Source organism: Thunnus albacares, chromosome 1 (assembly GCF_914725855.1).
Source record: "Thunnus albacares chromosome 1, fThuAlb1.1, whole genome shotgun sequence".
In the NCBI taxonomy this organism is placed as follows: Eukaryota; Metazoa; Chordata; class Actinopteri; order Scombriformes; family Scombridae; genus Thunnus; species Thunnus albacares.
The window spans coordinates 35,259,830-35,283,014 of record NC_058106.1 but is presented as its reverse complement, the minus strand read 5'-3'; the positions used below and the strand labels follow the sequence as shown (position 1 = coordinate 35,283,014).

At 37.8% G+C, this 23,185-nt stretch overlaps 1 protein-coding gene across 4 annotated transcripts; it reads left to right on the top strand.

Annotated features, from left to right (window-relative positions):
* Nucleotides 1-1,341: 1,341 nt before the first annotated feature.
* Nucleotides 1,342-22,376, top strand: LOC122985536 (troponin T, fast skeletal muscle isoforms-like). 4 transcript variants are annotated; one of them, XM_044356273.1, is made up of 16 exons: nucleotides 1,342-1,481; nucleotides 6,820-6,859; nucleotides 7,000-7,013; nucleotides 7,587-7,595; nucleotides 9,884-10,018; nucleotides 14,555-14,572; nucleotides 14,833-14,853; nucleotides 15,490-15,508; nucleotides 15,603-15,648; nucleotides 17,283-17,399; nucleotides 17,561-17,638; nucleotides 18,130-18,243; nucleotides 18,402-18,511; nucleotides 19,598-19,688; nucleotides 21,137-21,177; nucleotides 22,148-22,376. In XM_044356273.1, exons 2-16 carry the CDS (start codon nucleotides 6,840-6,842, stop codon nucleotides 22,182-22,184), a joined length of 870 nt encoding a protein of 289 aa, XP_044212208.1. In that variant the 5' UTR covers nucleotides 1,342-1,481; nucleotides 6,820-6,839; the 3' UTR covers nucleotides 22,185-22,376. The 4 variants fall into 4 exon arrangements, with proteins under 4 accessions (XP_044212208.1, XP_044212216.1, XP_044212223.1 ...); XM_044356281.1 differs by lacking the exon at nucleotides 14,833-14,853 and having other exon boundaries at nucleotides 1,343-1,481; XM_044356288.1 differs by lacking the exon at nucleotides 9,884-10,018 and having other exon boundaries at nucleotides 1,344-1,481.
* Nucleotides 22,377-23,185: the final 809 nt, after the last annotated feature.

Here is a 23,185-nt window from a genome sequence, read left to right as displayed (position 1 = left end):
TGTAACTTAGGAAATATACAATCGTATGTATTTGCTAAAAATACAGATTCTTACAATCTCTACACACCACTACAGCTGGAGTAGCACACACACACAAAATTAACCTTTACAGTCTGTTAGCAAATCCTTCGATCTTCTTTGCTGAAGTGAAGCAAAATCTGCCTGCAGTGTTGCTCATTGGCTAAACTAGTCCTCCACAGGCCTGAAACTGAGACCTGAGTCCAGCCTAAACCCCCTACTTTAAGACCAAATGAGACTGAACCTGACTGGTACTGCTAAAGTTGAGACCAATGTACAGTATATAGTATATCTTTATCCTTTCTGTTGTTGTTGCACTGCTGTGGGCTGGGAGGAACCGCATTTTGTTTTTTTGTGTATGCAAATGAACAAGAAAATGACAATAAACTAAATCATGAATCTTGAATCTTGAAGGTGTGTCCAAACTTTTGACTGGTACTATTCTAATCTGCCTCTGTGCACTGCCTGTTGGCACCTACGTCCTATCAGAGTTGAATTTAGTTTATGGCACTCACTCACATTGTTCTCTACTGACTAGGTCCTTGCTTGTGTTGTATCAACTATCAGATGTACGTCACTTTGGATAAAAGCATCTGCTAAATGAAAAATGAAATTGTTAATTGAACTGTATGTGAAAACTGCTCCAGAAACCCCAGAGCTTCACACCACTATCAGTCTGGCCAACTCTGTATATTTTGACCTTTCTGGATCATTATTGTAGCTTTTTGGATCCATTGTCAGACTTGTTAGCTATAAATGAAGCTAGCACTGGTTTGTACAAACAGATCTCAATAAATATTTGTTTTTGTCTGTTTCTATTGATCCATAAGTCACATTAAAATAAAGTTTGGTTGCAACAATCCTGTTTTTAGTCCAGTTCTATTATTAATCTATTATTCTACAACACTATACTGACTGAGTGTCTGACTGATTGACTGACTCACTGGTTGATGATGTAGCTGGCACACACAAACACACACACACACACACACACACACACACACACACACACACACAAACACACACACACACACACACACACACACACACACACACACTTTCCCTCCATTGTCTGGATGCCAAGCTGATGTGTAACCCCCCCTCTCAGCCTTCTATCACTGTAAATTTAGCAACAGAAGCTTCTCAGCTGCTCCTTTCCAAAACCTGAGCCCTCCTCTTCCATCCACAGTATTTCATCCATCTCCTTCTCCAGGGTCATCACTAAACCCCCCACCACCCCTCACCACCCCCCCACCCTCCTCCTCCTCCTCCTCTCCCCACCTTTTCCACACACAAACATATATACTACGCACACACACGCACACCTCTCTCATCCCACAGCCAATAAGGGACTGATGAGCTCAGGTCTCACTATAACACAAGGACTTATTCTCTGAGCGGAGCCTGCAGATTCTTACAGACCTTCATCTTCATCGTTGAAGGAACTTCTCTTCCTCTCTGAGGTAAGACGACAGACCTGAAATCACTCCTCAGCACAACAACAACATCTTTCTGACAATTTGTTTCTCTTTTTTAAGATTCTGGTTGAGGATTTAGTTGTTTTTGTTTTGTTTTGTTTTGTTTTGTTTTTGCATCTGTGTGCATCAGGTGTCGTAATAGAGAAAACACAGATCAGCGTCTTTTAGCCGACGCTGCAGGCTGTAACCTCAGGAGGGACTTTGAAATATACATAGACATGTTTTGCTGCGGTTGAACGTGTCAAACATGTGTAGTTTATGTTCGGGATGGTTAACAGTCTTGTTGAAAAGCAGGTGTCCGGTTTCGTCACCACAGTTTGATTAACAGGTTAATAAACATGTCAGTTAATGTAATTTAATGAGAAGCTTTCAAATTAAAATGACTAGTTACATTTTTATGGACTCTTTAAAGACATAGATCATCATTTGAAAAGATGTAGTGAAAGTTAGGAGCCCTTTTTCATCAATCAAAGGTTTAACAGATATATGTATGAGACAGTATAGTACATAGTGGTAAGTAGTAGTAATATTAGTAGATAGTATATGAAATATGCCAAATGTTCTATAAATTTAAATCACTTTATGTGATGTTGATGCTCAGCTCAGACTGTCCAAACCAAGGGAAACTCTGAATTTCAGGGATAAATGGAAATTCTGCCAGTAAACTTAGTTTTTATGTTTTCCTTCCTCTTTAATATTGTTTCTAACAATGTTCACAATAATTTGATTTATTTATTTTAAAGTCAATTTTTCAGTTTACACAAATCTCTCAAAATCTTCACTCACATTCACTTCCAAATAGCATCTCCTGTTTTATTACTAAACATAGCTGCACTGGATATAAAGCATCTCTTGCAATATAAATATAATTTTGGGGACACTATACTGGTAGCTCACAGATGGGCAGTCAATGTGCACTCCTCCAAGAGCACAACTACTAGTTGTCCTTATCGGTGGTCTTCAATCAAAAAAACAACAAAAAAAACAAAAAACACTCATTATTTGATCCTGAAACCACACAGTTTGATCTTTTCTGATATTTATTATTGTTTCCATGGTTGAAAGTTGGCTTCTCTTCCTCTTTGCCTCCTGCATATTCTGTATTTTTAAGTTCGACTCTGTCTGTATGGTACATGTTAATATTATTTATTTATAAGTATGTTGGCAGCTGTATATGAACATCTGTACATGACGTTCATGCATCTTCACAGATTTAGCATCATGTTGCAGATTTCTGCTTTACCTGTGGCCTCTCCTGCACAATAACTGCATCACCTTTTCCCCTAAATGTTTTTCTTTAACTATTATATGAATATATACAAATTATGAAATCTTAACCAAAAAACTTGAGACATTTTCTTCCTGTAACCTCTTGTCAGTATGTTGAACTTTAAACTGATACGCCCGCAAAGCTCGACCTGAATTCTAGTCTGACATTTTGGAGACATGAGATTTAGAGATAGTGATGATACAGGAGGGTCTGTTTGCTGTCAGAAGTGGAATAACCATCCTTCATCCAGCTAACACCTTCTCTTTCTCCGGATCACACTGATGGTCTTGTGAATCCGTCTCATATTATCATTTCAATCTAAATCTGATTTCGTTTGGCTGAGGATGCTTTTTTTCACCTGTTTCATCAGTCTTTCAGTTTCAGCACCGAGTTTTAGTTTCATAAGTACTCAGAAACACTTCTCAGCATTCAGTGTTCTCATACTGAAGAAATGAAGTGACCATCCACTAAATATACAGAGTGATGAAGTGTTGGTATGCACTGAGTGAACGCTGGATGCACAGAGGTGAGACCGCTGTCAGTCGATCAAAGAGCTCATTTGTTGGAAGTTGATGCTGATTGGTTGACGGGGTGCAGAGGATCCTCCCGCTGGACCGAGCCGAGGGATTAAAGCAGCTATTTGGACACCGTTCCTCAGCTGATGGGTAGAAATACGATCTAGAACTAATCCTCTGAGTCCTCTGCAGCTGTGCCCACCACAAAGTGTGAAGGAGTCATCCAAAGACACTTTATATATATCAAATATGATATAGTTGTATATACAGTGAGTAGAAATCCTCCCACTTTGGCTCCAACAGAGTTGCTCCTCACCCCCTTGGACTTAATTGGCAATGATGTTGGGACTTTTACTGAGCTTCAACATACACTGTAGAAACATTTTCACACTCGGGCTGATTAGAGGGGGTTTTCCCTGTATTTCTTTGAAACTTTTATGATCTGTGAAAGCTGCTGTTGAATCCAGGAAAGCAGTCATGGTTTCACTTCAAATCAAGGTGAGCCAGTGATATAAATGTTTTAACATGTCACACTGAAGGGTCAGTTCATCCAAATTACACCAAAACATAATTACATGATTTATATTAAACCCTAGAGGTATCTAATGTTGTGTTTAGTTGTGGTTTTATTTGGAAAAATCACCTCTGGATGATCCACAGGGTTTGCTGTTAATGGTTTTCATTACAACTACTCACAAACAAAGAACTACAAGGCTGAGGTTGCGCTGAAGGCGCCTTTATACTGTGCGACAACAACGATCGTATAAGTTTATTATGTGTCGCATTGTGTGAGATGCCTACGATAAAAAGTCTGTGTCAGACTGTGTGTCAGTTTGACGCTGTCAGATTGTGAGATGAATGTGTGGCGAATCGTAGCGCTACGATGGAAATAGAAAAAAAGTAAATGATAGCAGAGACGTGTCATCGGCTCGTCATCAATCTGTAGCTCTGATGTTTTGAAAATGCAGCAAAGTCACATAAACTTCTTTTAAATGTCACCGACATTGTTTTGGTTTGTGTGCGTCATGGAGTCAAGTCAAGTGTGTTTTCTCCCAAAACTTTATCAAATCAAAATCAACTCAAGTTTATTGTCATTTTACCATAAATCTCTATTACTACATACAAGAAACACTTATGTAACACAGTCCCTGAGCCCGCATATCTAAGATGTGTTGAGTGCAACTTAAAATAGTTAAAACAATAGTAGAGTAAGTATGAAAACAGTATAAAAAAGACTTAAAAGTGTTCAGTACGGGTATCCAGCGAAAAACACGCAAATTAAGAGTCTTATATGAAGTTATGCTGCTGTTCGTCAGAGTGAGATGGATCGGTTATTCAGCAGCCTGATAGCCTGTGGGATGGGAGGAAGCTGTTTAACATTCTCGTGGTTCTTGCTCTGATACTTCGGAACCTCCTGCCTGATGGTAGAGGATCAAAGAGTTTGTGAAGAAGGTGTGGGGGGTCCCTGACGATGTTAATTGCCTTGTGAAGGCGTCGGCACTGGTAGAGGTCCTGAGTAAAGGGCAGGGAGACTCCAGCGATCTTCTCAGCTCCCCTGACTACCCTCTGCAGGTCTTTAGTGTCACTGTTATTGCAGCTGGAGTAGCAAGAGGAGATGCAGTATGTCAGCGCACTCTCAACGGTGCCTCTGGAGAATGTTGTGAGAATGTTAGGGGGGAGTGTTGCTTGTTTTAGTTTCCTAAGGAAGTGCAGTCTCTGCTGGGCCCGTCTGACAATCCTGTTGGTGTTTGTCGACCAGGTGAGTCTACCCAAGACCTGCACTCCAAGGAACATGATGTTCTCCACTTTCTCCACTGTGGAGCCACTGATGCTGAGGGGTGTTTTCTGAGGCTGTGACCTTCTGAAGTCGGCAATCACCTCCTTCGACATTGAGCACTAGATTATCGTCCAAACACCAGCCAACACTATTCAAAAAACTGCACTCACAAAATGTCACACTGCCCAGTATACTCTTTATCATTTCATGTCATATTCTGATTGGTTGGTTTGTAGATGTGGGTGGCAGCAGCAGTCACAGAACTTGGTCCTAAATATCTGACTCGGTCAGAATTTTGCCGCAGCCTGTTTTTGGTCACCAAAGCTCCTGGCTGGTTGTTGCTGGACGTGTCTCACAGTGAGATCTAGGACACTGTTTTTTACTGCCGACCAAAGATTTCACCACATTTCTCTCATGATTGTCAACTTTCATCTCAGACAGCCCAAAATCACACAGTGTAAAGGGGCCTTGCTAGCATCACTACTGAGATTCGAGAACAGAAACTCTAGTTAATTTGTTATAGCTGTAGGGACATTTTCAGGACAGACAATAAGACCTGCTGTTTTACTTTCATGCCGTCCAGCATTTAATATCCTCAAAACAATTTAAGAGAGAGTTTGTGAGTATCGCTTGGTTTCAGCCTCAGCAGCTGTTGCTGTGACAAAGATGCCAGTCAGAGCCGTAGCAAATTCAGGCCGATGTGTCATTGCACATGGGAATAAACACAACACCTAAATCCATGCAAAACTGACCCAGAAACAGACACTGAGATGTAAATTGTTGAATGTTTTATCAAGTTTGTACAAAGTGTAATCTTTAGATTAAGTTTGCCATTAAAGGTGCATGAAAAACAATTTTAAGATCTGTGATTGGATGTGTCTCACCAAACTGCCTCCAGAGTTGTGGTTGACTTCTCTCCTCAACTTTTTACGTACTCAGACTTGTACCTTGTACCTACCTACTTTTTTTTCATCAAATAACCAAATCTTTTCATACACAGTTGTTCAGGTTTTGTATTGATGATTCAACCAGGATGATTCATGTCAATCGGAGCCTTGAAGTGACAGATTATTGCCTGAAAATTTACAAATGCTGCTTGTGTTTCGATCAGGTGATGAAGATCACAGAGGGAAATTTTATTTTAAAACCCATGCATGTAGGATTAAAGCGGATGTGTACTTCAGTGTGTCAGTGTGGAGATTCTCTGGGGAATCATTTCAAATGTTGTTCAAGTATTATTCAATTTAAGAAAATGTATAGAAATCACATATTTGGACAATATGAATAAAATGAGTAATGTCAATGTTTAGTTTTCTGTCTCTGGTCGTGTGTGAGTGTGTTTTGATGTGTGCACATGTGTCTCAAATGATTGTTGAAAGTAGTGGCAGACTGTCTTAGATTATTTATGTTATTATTTGGAGAAGAGGGCAGGTGTATTATGATACTGCAAATTGTATCTTATATTTTGTGTAAAAGTTTGTGTTGGAATCAAATATAAATACTATGAAATAAAACTGATACAACCTCCTGTTGTCTGTGCAGAAACTTTTGCCAGAAACCATCTAAAACAAATCCTCCCTCTTCAAAGTCTTTGCTTTGCTTTTCTATTCTAAGTACAGTTTCATGGAAATAACAAGTAAACTGGAGCAGGTGAACTGGCAGCAACTGTCTCTGTGTGGATTAACCTTTTCATATCGACACAGTCTCTCTGCTGCTATTTCAATCCTGTCAACTCATCGGGCTCTTTGTCTTTCCCCTCAGGTGTGAAGTCTGCTGTCACCATGTCTGACGTTGAGGAAGTGTAAGTGAATCCGACTCTGTCAGTAACGACACACGCTGCTGTTTGATGTGGTTTGATGAGTCTTAACATTAATAAAAGAAACCGTCAGCAAGGATTTCATGTCTGATTGATCTCTGAATTTCTTATTTTTTACATTTCAGGGATCAGTACGAGGGTAAGTGACCATTACTCAGAAATGTCTGATTTATTTATTCACAACAAAATAATCAGGCTATAAGACTTTATCCAAAATTATGACACACAATGATTTAATATGTTTTTATTTGTATGTAAATGTACTATTTTAGTTTCACCTCACACAGTTAGTGACTTTGAAAGGCTTTGTGTGCACAACAGACATGAAAGTGACCTTTGACCTGACAAAATTAGCTCTTGTGTCACCGCTTTTGATTTTGGTAAAAGCAGCCATGTCATCTAAAAGCTGCTCTTCTTCCTATAATAATTAAATTTTCTTCTTAATATACTGGAAATATGTTTGAAATGCACTGTTAATATATACATATTAATATTTTTTGCCTTATATTTTGTACACATTCAGAAGTACATAATATAAAGTATGTCACATACATATTTTTACATAATTTTTTAAAAATGTAACTGTGCGTAAGACAATATATGTCAAAGTCAGTTCAGAGGAGATGTTTACATGTAATTATAAAATGACACCATGACATATCTGTCTCTGTTCTTCCTCTCTATGCTTTCTCTCCACTTTCCACAACTGAAGACGAGGAAGGTAAAGACGACTGAATCGATTTTTATCTCCTTTGCACTTTTGTCAGCTTCTGGGTTTTACGCTTAAGTTAAAGTGTTTGACACTGACATCTGGTTTCTACGCCGGCTGTAAACTAGCACAGATGTAAGTTTATTAAGCAGGGTTTGCTAAAAGTTGAGCCGAAAGTGAGTGAAAACCTTATTTTGGTTTAGAAGGTGATAAATGTCAATGAGATTGATTGAATACATCTACCTCGTTGCTTTATTCACCCTCGGTTACATTAAAAGTAGCCTTTATCGATTTATTTTATTTATTTTATTATTTATTTTTTATGAAGACGTTTTTGCTCGTCATTTTCTCGTCCAATCAGTGATCTATTTAATTTTCTGTGCAAAAAGGAAGATAAGATGAGTAAGATGTTTATCTTATGGTTACGTCGGTAGAAAGCTAACTAACACGCAGCTGTCAGTCAAACACTTCTAAGTTAAGGGTAACTTTTTCTGACTGAGTGATGTTTTTTTGATTCACATGGTTAAGAGGAAAATGTGACCGAGCTTCTACGCTCTGTACATTTATTTTCTTGGCATGTGACATGTTCACATTGTCATCTGTAAATGTCACATCAGTATAACTGTCATTGACCTCATTCACACAACTGCAGTGTTTTAAACAGTGGAGGTGGAAAACTACGTGGATAATTCTCATTAAACTGGAGCTGCTACTCCAAAAGTCACAAGAGACTTCACTGAAGATAGAATACATTTTCAAGATGTTAGCTAGCTGTAATGTAGCTGTAATGAGATGTATTAATAACAGCTAGCTATTTAAAACTCTTCTAGCTAGCAATCGGCTGTTCTAGCAGCTTCTGTAGCTTCTTTATTTTGGATTTTCTATCATTGGTATTTCTGAAAACATGAAATGTGTTCCTGGAGTTTCCTTTCTATATTCTAAAGATAAATTAATACTGATTACAAAAATAATAATAAACTTTATCTATATAGCACATTTTAAAACAGTGTTAGCCTACCAAGTGCTTTACAAAGAAAAAAAACAAAAAAACAAATCAGTGCCACAATTAAATAAAAGCCGGCAGATAATAACAAAAAAATGTAATAAAATAACTTAAATACAATAAAATAAGATAAAAACAATGAAATACACAAATAAAACAATTTGGAAACAACATTGAGCTAACATTAATAAAAGGCTAAAATTAGCATCTATTTCCAATTAGAATTTGAACCTTTTATGCTTTTAACAAAGTTAAAAAGTTAATTTTTAAGCGTTCAAAAAAAATGTACATGGCTCATTTTTTTCCAGCACTGCAGTGTGTTGTGCCTACATCATTATAACTGTTGGTTTCTCCCATATCTATGATATCCACCAACGCTGTCTTCTAACATCACCTTTCTAACGTTTTAGCTGCAAAGATACAAAAATACTGTTGAGTATTAGTTACAAATTTCAATGTAATTTTGAATGAATAGTGTCAAAGAATACACGCTGAGAGATGTGTTTCAATATTCCCCATATAGTATGTTCATATTTATTAAAACTCAAGCACAATACTGCGTGAACAACATATTTCATCAAGTTTTCTGTGTTGATTTTTGTTGCTACATGAGTCCTGTTGTCGTTAGCACCCGAGGGCACTTTTTTAATACTCTGTGCACGGAGCAAAAATACTTTGTTAATATTTATTAAGATTTTATTGTCATATAAAAAGTCATATATCAAGTTTTCTTCAGACTGACTTTTTTGTAGCAGAAGCCATTAAATTTCTGTGAATGCTCCTGTGCTTGTTAGTTTCCATTGTTGCAGTCTCATGTCACATTTCTGCTGAATATACAAATGCTAAATATTTATGATCTTTTTTGTTCACAATGTAAAGTTTTGTCAATAATAGTTGACAAAATGATTGAAATAACGTTTACTTAACAAAGTTTACCTATCTCAATTTATGGCTGCTCTAGGCTTCCATACTCTGGATTCATCAGGACCATTCATTTAAACAGGTTTCCAAACAGAATTGGTGAAATGTTCGTATGATCTTTGTACGTAACATCAGCACATAACTGGCTTCAGGTAGCTCCACCTCCGCTGCTGTGTGAATAAGGTCACATGACTCTGTCTCATCATCACCTGTTTCTCTCTCTCTGTTCTCCAGCAGTGCTGTCCGTCGCTCACCCATCCATCATCTCTGTAACTAAAGTAATCTCTCACTTATGGTTTCTAATGGCTCTGTCATGTCTGTGGTCTTCATTAACGGCCTTCTCCGACACCCTTTGGTGCATGCTGCGTGCCCGTAGCCCAGGAGGAGGTAGTAGAAGTAGAAGTAGCCCCTGAGGCGGAGGCCCAGGTAGAAGCAGAACCAGAAGTAGAGCCTGAACCAGAAGCAGAGCCAGAACCAGAACCAGAACCAGAACCAGAACCTGAGGAGGAAGGTACGTGGCATGGGCAGTCTGTTCACCCTTCTCCTGCAGGACATTCAGCACTCTATAGGATAGTCAGGTCTGTCGACATCAACACGCTGCAAAACATATCCTGCTTGACAAGTCAAAGTAACGAGTCTAAAAGGACAATTCAGCATGATTTGAGGTTTTGCTCATCCTTTAAATTTTACATTCCTCCAGTACATTTCCTAAAAAAAATCTAATTTCTATATCAAAAGTCAATTTGTTCTATTTCAATACTAAATATAATAGAAAATAAATAACTGGAGTCTTTCCATTCAGTCAGTAAAGGAAGTAGAAGCACACAATTATATTTTGAATAGAATAGAATAGAATAGAATAGAATAGAATAGAATAGAATAGAATAGAATAGGATGCCTTTATTGTCATTGCACAGCTGTACAACGAAATTTAGTGCCTCCCCTGACTGGTGCATACAATATATATAAAAACAAAACACAAGCAGCAGAATCTGCAACATATGCACTGCATATTTTAGACTACACACATAAATAAGTATAAAACAAGTTCTTTTTAAAAGTTAATTGATAAAAAATAGTCAATGTATTGCACTTAGTCCCAGAAATATGGAGTTCAGTTCAGTAGGATGGTCTATTATTGCACTTGGTCCGAGAGATATTGGACAGTCTTGCACTTGAGAGCAATGTTGCACTTCTGATTTCCTAAATTTCTTTTTCAATGTGTTTTAGGAAATGCATTTTTTATTAAGCTCCACCTCAGAATAACCAAAGAAGGAGTCCACCCACAGTCTGAGGAAAGACATGAAGGAAGATTTTCTCACATAGTTTGAATAGATTTTAAACTCCTGCCATGTCATCACTTTGTGGCACAATATTTACTGAAAATTTGGGTCTGTTTGACACACCAAAATCCCCAAATTTCTAACTTTATGGCAGTAACTTGCGCAGAAAGAGTAATGTTGTTAATGTAACTGCCAGCTTTTGAAAAGTTTGATTCCTGTCTTTGCTGCATGTTGTTATCAAACTGCAGCTGGTCTTGGACTCCTGGACAATCAAACATATCTTCTATTACGCAACTGTTGAAAATCTACTGAAATTTTACATTATAGTTTAACTTGAAATTACAATATTTAGCTCTATGTTTTATGTCAGACTGCATTTGGTGTTACTAGAATTTAACTAGTAACATTATTGGAACCAATGTGTTGTTTTTTTTCCTATAAATGAGGTCTGGAATCTCTCGACCATCTGCCATTTTGTATATTACCAAAGTACATAAACATATATTGCTTCTTTTTTGGGAGGAACTGCTAATATTTAGACATTTTGTCATAACTCTGAGATATGTTGGTTTCAAAGTGATTTATAACTGTGAGGGAATGGAGGAAACGAGCAGAAACTCGAATCATCCTAAAATAGTTTTGAAAATCTTTGTCTTGTGAAGTTTGATATATTTGCAGTTCACTAATTCTCTAGTTTCCCTTCAGCCCTTTAGTTACCTCCTCTTCATAACTGCCCAGTATTACAAAAGTTGTAAATCTGCAGAATTTGTGAACTTTCAGGATGCATTCCCAGCAGGAACAGATTCTTTTTTTAGTTTTAGATTTTTAGATAAACTAGAACAAGAACACAAAATCCACATGTCTCCAAAATTTGGAGTGGAACTTAGTAGTTCAAATGCTTTCATTCGCTGCCAGTATCTACTATAAGTCACATTAAAGGACGGGTTCATAATTTTTCAAGTCTGTCTTAAAACATCAGGTGTCCATATGAACACTGAAAGAGGTTTTCCTCATATTTACAATCTTTTTAGCATCAAATTCCCTCTTTGTGTTTCCTTGGACAGTGTTTCCCTGGAAGTATAGTAACAAAAATGCCTGAAGCTTCATATTAGCTTCAGATAAACTGTTAAATACATTTTTGCACAGAAGGAGGACTGTGGATTTTGTCCCCCATCATTTACATTGTAAGTGCATTATGAAGGGATCTTCTAATGGTCAGTATGAACAGGAGGAATGATTACAGCAAGAAAAACATGTTTCACTGTTCATTTGGGCTCCTGACTATTGTTTTAAGTCAGACTTGAACAGTCATCTTAAAAGTCAGGCCAGAAAACACATTTTAATCCATTTAGACCAACCTCAGACCTCAGGTCACTGCGTCAATCCGAAAGGTCACAGAACACACAGCGCCCGTATATAATGCTTCAAAACACATGGGCTCATTGTTTTCTGTGTTAGCACAAATAACATCTGCATCATTTTCTGGACACATCACCGCTCTTCTGTCCAGCATCCCCACACACCGACTTTCCCGGAGGGCATTGGTTTAATTATTCATATTCGCTTCCCGGATCCATTGGGCACGTCAAGGCCAGTGGTTCTGGTGAAGAACCCTAAAGTGCCTTTTAGTGTCTTTGAACATTTGACACTTTGCTTTATACAATGTCCACAGTGTTTACATCATATCAGCACCAGTTTTAGCTTACACATGATCACAGTATAACATTTTGTCCTGTTTCCAGCATTATTGCACAATGCCACATGTGTGTTTTGAATATGAGATGTGCATATAAATGTTGAAAGGGAGAAGAAAAACAGCTGCCTTTACATGAATCTACAACACTGTCTCATCCAAGGCCTTGAATCATTCCTTCCTATGTCTCATCTTGTTGTTAATGACTGCCTTTTGGCATGCTCATGAACCAATCTTTAAGGCTGTAACAGAATGGATGATGGGTAATTCCCAGTCATGTAAAAGCAATTTCTTCACCTCCCTTCACACCATGTTTAGCATCTTTCTCTCTGTGTGTAGATGAAGAGTGACACTGGCAAACTGCTCTAAAGCATTTACAGTGGGGTGTTGTGATGCAAAGTAATCATCCTGACTATTCAAGTATAAAGAGGAAATGTTTATTTTGTTCAAATGCTTTTATTATCTGTGCAAACTGTTTCACACAGAGTGGAGTCACTGCAGAAGTCCCAGGCTTTTAATGTATGCTTACTGAACTAATCTTTTAATGTCGCTGCCTCAGCAGTGTCAGATTGGAAGTCATCAAGTTTTGATACATTTCAAGTCTGGTACACAGTTGATAAATCAGCGTTTAACAATTGCTGACCACTAGATGGCAGAAATACTTGCTAATTTAGTTAGTACTATGTTAGCAAAAACTTGTCTAGTTAGTATACATTGAGCAGAACCAAGACGAAAACAGCCATTGGAATTTACTTTCTCACCACATGTTGAATGTAAGACCAGTGTTCACTAGGTTTAGTCAATAAGTTCACATAAGTTAAGAGATCAGAATAGGTAGTTTACTGGTGCTGTGCCTGCATCGAGTGTTTTCTGATCTGCTGCGTCTATGGTTAAGGTCTAGTTAGGTTGACGCAACTACAACTACCAAGTTAAGGTTACAGAGCGTCTATATTCTCCAGAGCAAAGTCAGGAAAAAGGCATATTCTATAGTTGGAAGGAAAAAAAACAGCAAAAAGAATGATGTATTGGTCTTTTAGATGAATTTATTCTCAATGTGTCAGCCTATTGATTGTGAATAAATTCATAGACCGATACATGAGATGATTCTTTGTGCTGGTTTTTTTTAAACTATGGAGTGTTTCTTTTTTCCTGACTTACAATATAGACGCCACTTTTTTTAGGCAGAGCACCCGTCTGAATTGCAGTGCCTGTTTACACTTATGAGCTATATTAAGGTTAGGGATCGTTTGCCTTCATTTTTAAAAGAAATCAGCATTTACTGTTGTAGGAGGCAGAATGTAAATCAACATCTCCGGTGTCAAAGTCATTCAGTTTGTTGGCAGAGTCATCCAACCTGACCTACCGACTGGAGGTTTTACAAAGGTTTAACAAGGATACGCTACTTCCATCTTTGCTATTTTGACTGGAGAGTAATTACTCTCAGCAGTCATAACCACAAAAGGGCACTTGGCAGAAAAACACAGGTCATTTTAAGGTTTTTAACCATGGTTTAAACAAATAACAAATACTACCATTGGTTATCTAACAGTGTCAGTTTATTCTTGGGTTGGTCAACCATTGATGTTGATTGATTACAGCATGAGAGTGGTGTTCTGTATGGGAGAAGAACAGCTACACAAGTAAAACCACTCTTTCTGCACAGTGCCACGTTCATCAGTTTCATTCTCTCCCAATCAGTCCTTATAGTATAGAAAATAACTAAGGAATAAAGCCAATAAAGATGATCTGAAAGGCTATTAGATTTTGAAAGAAGTTCACCAGAACGTCCTTATTAACATGCAGTCAGGAGGAACATGCAATGTTCTCGCCAAAGAAAAGGAACATTAGGAAAGAAAGAGCAGTCTGCAGTATTAATGCAGTATTAATGCATGACATGGGACTTGTGCAGTGGCTGCCACTACACTACACAGTAAGGATATAAACACCCCAGTTTAGTAAATGTGCTTCGTAAGCTGTGCATCATAAAGAGGACAGGAACAGGCTGCCAGCGCCGAGTTCAATCACTAATGATTTCTGTTCTGCCCTCGCTTTGGATGCTTGCTGCACGCAGAGGCCTATGAAGAAGAAGGTATGTTGATCCAGATTCTTATGTGTTCTTCTGTTTGGACCTTTTATCTGTTTCTCTGTTGGCCAGTGAGTCTTTCACACATGAACAATTCAAACAATTTGTTTGTTTCACACTTCCTGTGTTCCCTTTAAACCTGTTATTGATGTAGTTGATGTAGTTAGCCAACGGAGGTGACGTGGAGGAAAAGGTTGAGGTCATGGTTACGGGCCTCACTGCTCATCTCTGCTTCTTTTCTTTTTTGCATAATTGTGTCCTGCCAGTGGAGGACGAAGATCAAGATGGTAGTTTGTATTTCCTGCTGAGTCGCTGTTTCTTTGCCTGCATTTTCTTCCCGTGTTGATTGTTTTAGTGTGAGGGTCACAAACTTTGTTATTTGTTCCTGTTAGAATCCTAGTTGTTGTTTTTTTTTTTGTTGTTGTTTTTTTTTACCTTGCACATCAATTAACAGTAATTACACAGTCAAACTTAGTGTCAAAAGTGTGTGTGTAAGTATGCTCGGAAAATTAAACTATTAAATAGTTTCTGTAGTGATTTATGGCACAGTTTACTGATCCTGATTAGCACTTGAAACGACTCAGATGATATTGGTTTGATTTACACACTAATGCACAACAAATTAACACCGTGAAAAAGAAAAATCAGGTAACACTGTGTACTTACAGTACTTAAAGGAGAGGCTAACATACAGGAGTCAGGCCCCTGATGTTAGAAAGACTCACACTCACACGACAATGATCTACTGGAAGTGTGAAACAACTTGCAGCCCTCAGATGTAACTCAGCTTGTCTACATGGAACATCCCCCCTAATTAACCAGCAGCTCTTTAGACTGCGTCTCTCTCCATGTTCGTGTCTCTAACAGTTTGATCTCTCTCTTCTCCCCCTGTTGCTGTTTTGATGCTGATGCTGAATTACCAGAGGAAAAGCCAAAGTTCAAGTGAGTAAATTCTCTAAATTCTCTGACTGAAATATCATGTTTTCACACCGGTGACATGTGTAAGTTATAATATGAATGTTATTTCCTTCAATAGACCCTCTGCTCCGAAGATCCCTGATGGCGAGAAAGTAGACTTTGATGTAAGTTGTCAACTGATACTCATCCAAGAAAAAATAACTGAATGTGTAGCCTTTAAACAATGAACTAATCCTACTAACAAGTATTATGTGTATCTAAATTCTGATATATCTTATTCCACTGTGTAAAAACATGTCAATGAGCCAGACCACCGCACTGGGTGACACATTCCTTAGTGTGACTAAGACTAATAGACACTCAGTAGTTTACTCAATAGTGAGCGGTAAATAGAGATTTCAGACATTTACTCACTGATGATCATTTTGCGTCATCACAGCAATAAAGTCACACAGCAGTAACAGCATCTGTAAAATGCAACACATTGCATTGTGGGATTGTTATCTAAAAGCAGTGCACATGCCATACTACATTTTTGAGTGCACTATATACACAGGTGGATAAAATTACACACCAAATGGCAGAGGCTAAATATAGTGTATTGTTTAGTATATGGAGAGGAATTTCAGACACAGCCCTCTTTCATACTTTGGATGCGAACCAAGAAACCAAATCCTCTACCACAACAAGGTGGTTTGAGATTAGTTCCAGTCAAAATGTGGCAGCAACCGACGTCCAGTCAGAACACTTTCTGTACTATAATAATATGCATGTCATGACATACATCAGTAACATTCTTTTTCATCTGTTTATTGGTATTTTAGTTAACAAACCAGCAGTACACATTGTATACAAATTACATAAAATACATTAAATACACAAACAGATAAAAATAATAGGACATTGCACATACAGTATAAATATGTCATGACATACAACAGTTTTTACATCTGTTTATTGGTATTTTAGTTAAACAAGCAGTACACATTGTATACAAATTATAGGAAATACAAAAACAGTGCAGAATTTACATACACAGACACGTAAAAACAATAGGACAGTGCATACACAGTATAAATATTAACCAAGGTACAAAGCTGCTTTACATGGTGATTATTGACATCTTACATTAGCCTTGTTATTGTAGCAAAGAGTTAATAGGATATTTATTGCGTAGCCTCTACATAATCAATGAAGGGTTGCCAAGTCTCATGGGATTTCTTAGCGGAAACTTATTAAGTGACTCTGAGTTTTTCCAGTTTAAGATGTTGCGTAACATCTTCAATCAACGTAGTGTAGGTGGGAAGCTGTGCCTGTTTCCAGTTCAGTAGAATTCATCTGTGTGCTATAAGGGTTATGAAACTTTCCACAGAAGAAGTGAGTCCTCTAAGGGAACACTCCTTTCCTGGTACCCCAAATACAACCAACACTGGCTCCGGTTCTACCATGTGTCCCAGGATATCAGACAAAGTTTTAAATATGGAGTTCCAAAAATTGGACAATTTTGGGCATTGCGAGAACATGTGCCCCAACGAGGCAGGAAATACCCCACAATGGTCACACAAAGGATCTTCATTAGGATATGACATTCTTACTCTGTTTGCAAGAAAACTTACAAAATAACATTCATCACTGATGTATGAGACAGAATACATTTCAGTCAAGACAGGTTACAATCCTTGATGAAAGATTTGTGATCTCTTCATCTGCACTTTGGCTAGGTTTAAATGAAAGTGTTTACACAGTGTCTACAGCAACTATCTTTTGGTAACTGCTGTCTTCTGTTTGTTTCTTGCAGGACATCCAGAAGAAACGTCAAAACAAAGACCTGGTCGAGCTGCAGTCGCTGATCGATGCTCACTTTGAGTGCAGAAAGAAGGAAGAAGAGGAGCTCATTGCTCTCAAAGAAAGAATTGTGAGATTTTGCTCAAAACACATTGATTACATATGCAAAATGATAACTTTTTGAAGATCACCAATCAATTAAAGCCAGATGTATGAAAATAAACAAGACAACTACAGCATTATCTTAATTTCTGTTTAATTGCGATGTTGTCTTTTGGTTTGCGTGTTCAGGAGAAGCGCCGCGCTGAGCGAGCTGAGCAGCAGAGGATTCGTGCTGAGAAGGATAAAGAGCGGCAGGCCAGGCGGGAGGTACACAGCTCCTGTTTCTTATATCGTCGCAGCTTCAATCTGTGACTTTATTCTTTCTGTTCTTTCAACATTTGGTGAAGCATTTCAAAGAGATGAATTGATTTGACTCATTTGATCCACATTTACAAACACCCATCTGTAGTTGTCATTTTCAGTAAAGACGGTGGATTTGAAGAGTAATTTAACATCAAGCTGAAAAGCAGTGTTTCACTAACATCTGGGTTACAGTTTCAAGCATGTTGCACATCTCACCAAACCTGGCAGTGATGTCACAGTGTACTGACCACAGAGTGCATTTCTGCATCGCTGCAGGAAGTTGAGAACTTCAACCACTGGAGGGTAGCACAAACAAGGTTTTTAGCTGCTGTTAAGTTACTCCTAAAACTGTTTGTGGACATTACTAGCAAGAGGAAAAAATAAAACCACACTCATGCTGTCCTTTTACTTGTCATGGAGTCGAATCACGATAATCTTCGAAATTCGTTTGGCAGGCTGAACGGATGAGAAAGGAGGATGCCGAAGCCCACAGGAAGGCTGAGGATGAAGCCAAGAAGAAGATAGCTCTGACAAATATGGGGTCCGGCTACAGCGGCCTTCTGCAGAGGGTAACTTTTCATCATTTTTTTTTTTTTTATTGTTGGGATTTTAAATGTGTTTCTCAGATGTCTGCTTCAACTTCATACAAAACAGGTATCAAAGTGAAAAAAATATATAAATATGGAGGTTTTTAACCTGTTTTGATTTACTTGTTGGAATTTTGTAGGCTGAACAGAGGAGAGGCAAGAAGCAGACTGAAAGAGAAAAGAAGAAGAAGATTCTGGCAGAGAGACTCAAACCCCTGACTATCGACAATCTCAGCGAGGACAATCTGAAGTAACACACGGCAGGGAACGAAAAGACAAGTCACAGTCTAGATAATAAAGCAGTGACACCACAGAGGACATGCATTATTAAGTTTACATATGAGAATAAAAAAGGGGGGGAAAATCTGCCATCTCTCAGCTGTCAGTACAGGAAATATTGAATTATTTAAAATCTTCTCCACAATGAAGTCAGAGGAAGGACGATGGCTCTGCCCCAATAATCTATCTTTTTCTGTTGATAAGATTTTACTGATTGGCAATTTTAGGACAATTACAGGAATGTTTCATTAAATTATTCCTGCAACTTTTTCAAAAAAAGATAAATTAACAAGAGTCTACTCTCATGCTAGTGGCTGTACTTGAGCATTGTGGTGCTTTGAGTTAAACACTATCGTCAACATGCTCACAATGATAATACCATGAATGTCATGATAAGGTCATGAAATGTCTGTTGTTGAGATATTACACTACAAAACCATATGGTGGCACTAGAGGGTCACAGAAGTCATTACAGTATAATGTCAGTGAGTGATGAATGTCTGAAATTTGGTTCCAATCCATCAAGTAGATACTGAGATATTTCATTGAAAGAGTGAAAACTTTGACCGGCTGGTAGTGCTGACAGAAAAGTCACCAAGTGCTTAGGATTCATCCTCTGGGAACCATGAACGTCTTCAAAATTTCATGGCAATCGATCCAGCAGCTGTAGAGATCTTTCAGTCTGGACCAAAGTGATGGACTGACCAACAGAATGCCATTCCTAGAGTCATGCTGCTGGCACGGCTAAAAATAACAACAGTAGACACATCCCCCCCTTTATATTTATACCCTTTCATTATGATATGTTTGAGGTATTGTTCAGCATGTTCAGGTGTTAAAGTGCTGGCCTTTCAACCAAATTAAAGCCAAGTGTAATCATTTGGTTTCTCGTCCATGTGTTATGTTCAAAGCTACCTGCTCCACTAATCTAATTTTGATATAATATGAGGAAAATAATTGGGTTCAGATGAAGACTCAATCATAGGGTAAAACATTTTATTCCTAGCTGCATTCAGAGATTGCCTATTGAATGCTTGTGGTTTGTGTTGTTTGTCAGGGAAAAAGCGAAGGAGCTGTGGTCATGGCTGCACAACCTGGAGGCAATTAAGTACGATTACTGCGAGAGGCTCAAGAGACAGAGATATGAGGTCAGTGAGAAAGAGATATGAGGATATTTTGTATATTTTGTGCTGCAACAAACTCACAATCTCCACATTTCTTGGTCTGCCCATTTCATTTGAAACTTAGGAACAAGTATATCTAGATATTAAAGTTACCACATTTTCCTTGATAAGAACATTTCTCATGATTTACTACCACACTATGCTCAAAATTACAAAGGAAGTGATGAATGTGTGATTACTTTAGTGTGAAATGTATTTATCTCGTAATGACTTTTCCTGCATGTGGCTGTTTCTCCCCTGGTAACACAGATAGTTTGGTGTGGTTTGCAGAAAACAGTCAGAGCATTTCCTGCTTGATTTATCGGCAGTGACACATCTGCCTGCGTCAGTTTCTGTTTGATGTTGTACATTCACATTCTTCTCTGGTTAAATCATCCAGGATGGACAGTCATGTGACATACAACATGATATTCCCTCTCACTACCAATCATATCTAAAAAAAAATTAAATAACTATAGACTTTTTAAATTAAAGAGGACATATTTTGCCCATTTCCAGCTCTATATTTATATTCTGGGGCTCTACTGGAATATCTTTGTATGATTTACAGTTCAAAAAACTCCTTATTCATTTCATACTGGCCTTTTATGCAGCCCCTTAGTTCAGCCTCTGTCTGAAACAGGCCGTTTTAGCTCCCGTCCCCTCCCGATGAGCCCACTCTGTTCTGATTGGTTCCTCCAGCTCTGGAGGCCACATAAACACACAGTAGTGGCAGGATTTTCTGTATTTTTCTCGTTCCCTACTCAAAACAGAAACCTCTCAAATACATCTGTACATGTTTGAGCCCGAATCTGATCCAAAATATGCAGGTGTATCAGAGCAGGCTGAAGACTTTTAGGAAGGATTTTTACATTCACCTCAAGTTTTGGAACTCTACTATGAACTATGATATATCTACTATGTACTACATAGACATCTGACATCTTAACAGTATAAAAATAACTGATAATCACAAGCATTATATATCCCTTTTAAGAGGTTAATTAATGATTACATTTTGTGAGGTGGCACAACTTAAACATACAGTAGGTGGTTAAAACTTTACATAAAGGGCTAATCCAATTATGACGATGTGAATCACCTAAACCACCCTGGTTTACACTCTATCTGGGAGACTATCTGGTGTGTATGGTAACATTTATATCTGTGTCAAAGTTTGTATCACAAGCATTTGCCAGTGTACAACAACAACAAGAAAACAAACAAATGCATCGAGAGAAAAATGGATGAAAATACAAAAAAAGTGAAACACAAGAATATATATTAATACAATATAATATTAACCATGACATTAAAAGTCAAACTATAAGGAAAAAAGTAAATAAATGGGTAAATTTGTTTAGAATTGTGTTGGAAGTGCTACTCAGGTGAGAAGTATCTGTCAGTTTCAATCACACCTGTCTGTCTTTCAGGTGATCTCTCTCAGAAACCGCATCGATGAGCTGCAGAAACAGTAAGTATCCGCTCTCATAAATATGAAAATAAAGATAAACAGTGAGTATTGACACCACGACATTTGCAGACAACATCAGAGAAAACTAGTTTCACCATCAAATAAAACTTAAAAAATCACAACGTACATACAAAATTCACAGTTTATGTGAAACCCCCCCAAAAAACAGCTTCGGATAACTCTGTTTTTACAGGTTTCTAATATTTCAAAATAATTTCACAATAATATCCGAGACATGTCCTGGAAAGAACTCTTGAAAGAACATTTGATATTAATTACTGGGAAAATAGAGACAGTGTCCAAATACTTGTTTGCATAATCTAGAGAGTATTTTAGTCAGTGAGCAGCTCAGCCTAACAAGCGTGAAATGTGAAATTAGTCCCCAAGAAGGCATACAGTAAAAAATATGTCTCCAATAATAAATTTTAAAAAGTACTTTAATTGAATTTTTCTTTAGAGGACATTCCTGTTGTCAATATAAGTAGCAACATTACATAATTCTTTTCAGGAGATTCCTTGGAAATGTCGAGAAAATTATCCAGAAATTACATGTAAAATAAAGCATCATCCAGCTCTGTTTAATATCTAAAACACTAACTGCTAAAAAACTTGTTTGAATGAAAACAAATCACTTTCTTTATATGTTTATTTGTGTCTTATTTACTAGTTTGTTTATACTTTTCTCCTTGTTACCAGGTGTAATCCTGTTTATAGCTGACTTTGATTTACCTGGTTATTATTAGAGTGTTATCAATTATTTTCTGTATTTTCAAAGTTTTAATTAGTGTGATTGGACACTAGAGGCCGCTGTAGCTCCAAAGGAAAATCAGTATATTCAACGAATCAAATATTCCTTCAGTGTTGCTACAGCGGCCTAGTTTAACCCCTGATGTGTTGATATTCTGGTATTTTTCTGTAAAGGATCAATTTGCAGATCTGACTCTGTTTTTGCGCTTTTTGCGCCTTGCAGCAGCAAGAAGGGAGCCGCCTCACGCCGCAGAAAGTGAGCGGCTCCTCGGTGCCGTTCAGGCCGGACAGGAGGCTCGTTTCCTCGGCCAAGGCAGTGGCCCAGACCACCGAGACACCTGCAGCTCCGGTACCACGGCAACAACTGGACGTCTTACCGCCTGTGTTTGCTTAATTGAGTGAAATTGTTTTCTGGATGAATTTAACTCCAATAAAGAAATAAAAAAGTTTTACATCAATGTGTTTGTGTAAATATGATATGATGGTTCAGACAGTAAAATGCCAAAATGATTCATCCTTCAAGATGTATGCCCTAGTTTGAAGGCTCTATCTATCTATGTATCTATACATCTGATCAATATAATTAATTAGCTTCATGTGCAAGGCGGCTTTTGTGATTTTGGGACCCCAGGCAAACTCTGGCATGGGGCTTCTGTCATGCCTTATTTTCAGTCTGAAGAAGTACTTTAAAACTATCCTATATACCACACTCACAAATAAGTAAAATTCCTGCATTCAAATCTTTACTTAGGGGAAGAGAAGAAGCACTTTGAGAGCATCTTGTAAGTTATTTCAGCGTACATGTTAATCAGAATAGTAACACATTTTTACAAATTTTCTTTCGAAACATCACAATAAATCTATAGCTGTCAGAGACCCCCTTTATTCTAGTTTTTTGGATGAAATTTAGCTTAAATAAAGAATATATACAATATTGCATATTGCTGTTTAATGTGCTGCAGCTGAGTAGCTATCTAGCCTGCTAAATGATGTTAGACTTTAACGTGGGTTGTTGTTGAGTCTGTGGCCCTTGTGTTGTGTAGCAGGATGCAATCAGGCTCAGTGTGACGTCTGCTCTGCCTGCGATCAAACATCGCGTTATTGCTTTATGCAAGATTTGATTTTTTTTCTGAAATTTGAGGACATTGTGTGTATAGATTATGGGATGATTTGTGGAGTTAATCATTTCCAATATTGTCTGCTGGTCTGCACTTTTCCAGCCCTCTAAATAACCGTGTGTTCATACAGAGGCCAACATACA